Source organism: Salmo salar, chromosome 17, assembly GCF_965601325.2.
Source record: "Salmo salar chromosome 17, fSalSal1, whole genome shotgun sequence".
NCBI classification, from domain to species: Eukaryota; Metazoa; Chordata; class Actinopteri; order Salmoniformes; family Salmonidae; genus Salmo; species Salmo salar.
This window is the reverse complement of record NC_138307.1, coordinates 78,574,047-78,576,618: the sequence shown is the minus strand read 5'-3', so window position 1 is coordinate 78,576,618 and position 2,572 is coordinate 78,574,047. Positions and strand designations below refer to the sequence as shown.

Here is a 2,572-nt window from a genome sequence, read left to right as displayed (position 1 = left end):
TGGTCATCATTTGGTGTGTCATCATAGTGGTCTCTGATTGGTGGTCATCATTTGGTGTGTCATCATTTGGTGTGTCATCATAGTGGTCTCTGATTGGTGGTCATCATTTGGTGTGTCATCATAGTGGTCTCTGATTGGTGGTCATCATTTGGTGTGTCATCATAGTGGTCTCTGATTGGTGGTCATTATTTGGTGTGTCATCATAGTGGTCTGTGATTGGTGGTCATCATTTGGTGTGTCATCATAGTGGTCTCTGATTGGTGGTCATCATTTGGTGTGTCATCATAGTGGTCTCTGATTGGTGGTCATCATTTGGTGTGTCATCATAGTGGTCTCTGATTGGTGGTCATCATTTGGTGTGTCATCATAGTGGTCTCTGATTGGTGGTCATCATTTGGTATGTCATCATAGTGGTCTGTGATTGGTGGTCATCATTTGGTATGTCATCATAGTGGTCTCTGATTGGTGGTCAGACTCTCTCAGGTGGAACAAACTTAATGTCTTCTAGGAAAGAGAAAGGTGTCGTAATGTATTTTTTCTCGAACATCCTGTGTGTGTGTGTGTGTGTGTGTGTGTGTGTGTGTGTGTGTGTGTGTGTGTGTGTGTGTGTGTGTGTGTGTGTGTGTGTGTGTGTGTGTGTGTGTGTGTGTGTGTGTGTGTGTGTGTGTGTGTGTGTGTGTGTGTGTGTGTGTGTGTGTGTGTGTTTTACACTCTACACCCTCAGCAGTAAAGTGAAATATTCTGACTCCAGATCTGAGAAGAGGAGACTGTATCCCAGAGCTGGTGTCTTTACAATACCTCTCCTGTCATCTGTCTGACAACACTTTGTTTCCTCTTCAGTCTTTTCACTACTCTAGTCCTATTGTATTACAGTGTAGAGATATCTGAGACGTGCTGAGAGCTGGTCACATAGTAAAGGAGACATGTCATTTGAAGGTGATGATCTTTCTTCATGATGGCAGTGTGCTTTTATCTTTCATTACCTGATTGTTTCATACAAGTGGTGTTCTAACCATTCTCTCTCTCTCTCTCTCTCTCTGTCACTTTCTCTCTCTCTCTCTCTCTCTCTCTCTCTCTCTCTCTCTCTCCCTCTCTGTCACTCTACCTCTCTCTCTCTCTCTCTCTCTCTCTCACTCTCTCTCTCTCCCTCTCTGTCACTCTACCTCTCTCTCTCTGTCACTCTCTCTGTCTCTCTCTCTCTCTCTCTCTCTCTCTCTCTCTCTCTCTCTCTCTCTGTCACTCTCTCCCTCTCTGTCACTCTACCTCTCTCTCTCTGTCACTCTCTCTCTATCACTCTCTCTTTCTCTCTCTCTCTCTCTGTCACTCTCTCTCTCTCTGTCACTCTACCTCTCTCTCTCTGTCACCCTACCTCTCTCTCTCTCTCTCTGTCACACTACCTCTCTCTCTCTCTCTCTCTCTGTCGCTCTACCTCTCTCTGTCTCTCTCTCTCTCTCTCTCGCTCTCTCTCTGTCTGTGTGTTCCAGGATGTTTGTAACCCAGGCTGTCCCTGACAGTAACCTGCTGATGTTGGTGGTACAGGCAGACTGTGACTGTTCCCGTCAGTACCCAGCTATCACCATGGAACCCAAGGAAGTGAAATATATCCTTTAACATGGAGAGCTATCTTACTGGTTCCCTCTCACAAGCCCTCTCTCTGACACAGACACTGATTGATAGAATTATAATGGTGTTGTGGAAATGGGATTTGATATCTATGAATAAGCAATTGCTTAGTCATATATCAGACAAATCACTTCTCTTATTATATACATTACAGATGTCGTTCATTTCAAGCAGTTATGAATTGCTGTTTTACGCTGTGGAGAGTAGTCTCTTCCTAAACTCTTCTCCTTGACACATTCATAGATGGCCTGCAGGGTCATAGCCGAGCATTCAGAGGTCGAGACAGCAGGTGTAGGGGGGAGGGAGGGAGGGAGGGAGGGAGGGAGGGAGGGAGGGAGGGAGGGAGGGAGGGAGGGAGAGAGAGAGAGAGAGAGAGAGCGAGAGACAGAGAGGGAGAGACAGAGAGATAGACAGAGAGAGAGAGACAGAGACAGAGAGAGAGACAGAGAGAGAGACAGAGAGAGAGAGACAGAGAGAGAGAGACAGAGAGAGAGAGAGAGAGAGAGAGAGAGACAGAGAGAGGGAGACAGAGGGAGAGGGGGTGGTATATGACCAATACAACACGGCTAAGAGCTGTTCTTAGCACATTGCAACTTCATTGCAACTTCATACATCACAAACCCCTGAGGTGCCTTATTGCGATTATAAACTGCGATTATAAACTGGTTACCAATGTAATTACAGCAGTAACAAGAAATGTTTTGTCATACACATGATATACGGTCTGATATACCATGGCTGTCAGCCAATCAGAATTCAGGGCTCGAACCACCCAGTTTATAATGTAGAAGATACACCTGTTGTTGTTGTTTAGTGTGTTGGTATTGTATCATAGATACTCCTTGTTGTTGTTGTTGTTTAGAGTGTTGGTATTGTATCATAGATACTCCTTGTTGTTGTTGTTGTTTAGTGTGTTGGTATTGTATCATAGATACTCCTTGTTGTTGTT

General features: G+C 44.9%; 1 protein-coding gene across 1 annotated transcript in view; it reads left to right on the top strand.

Moving 5' to 3' along the window:
- LOC106592231 (voltage-dependent calcium channel subunit alpha-2/delta-4-like) overlaps positions 1 to 1,611 on the top strand; it is a 26,725-nt gene extending 25,114 nt beyond the window's left edge. The window contains exon 11 of the mRNA XM_082963347.1: positions 1,485 to 1,611. Within this exon, the coding sequence (XP_082819473.1) occupies positions 1,485 to 1,611 (127 nt within the window). The remainder of the gene's footprint in view (positions 1 to 1,484) is intronic.
- The last annotated feature ends 961 nt before the right edge of the window (positions 1,612 to 2,572 follow it).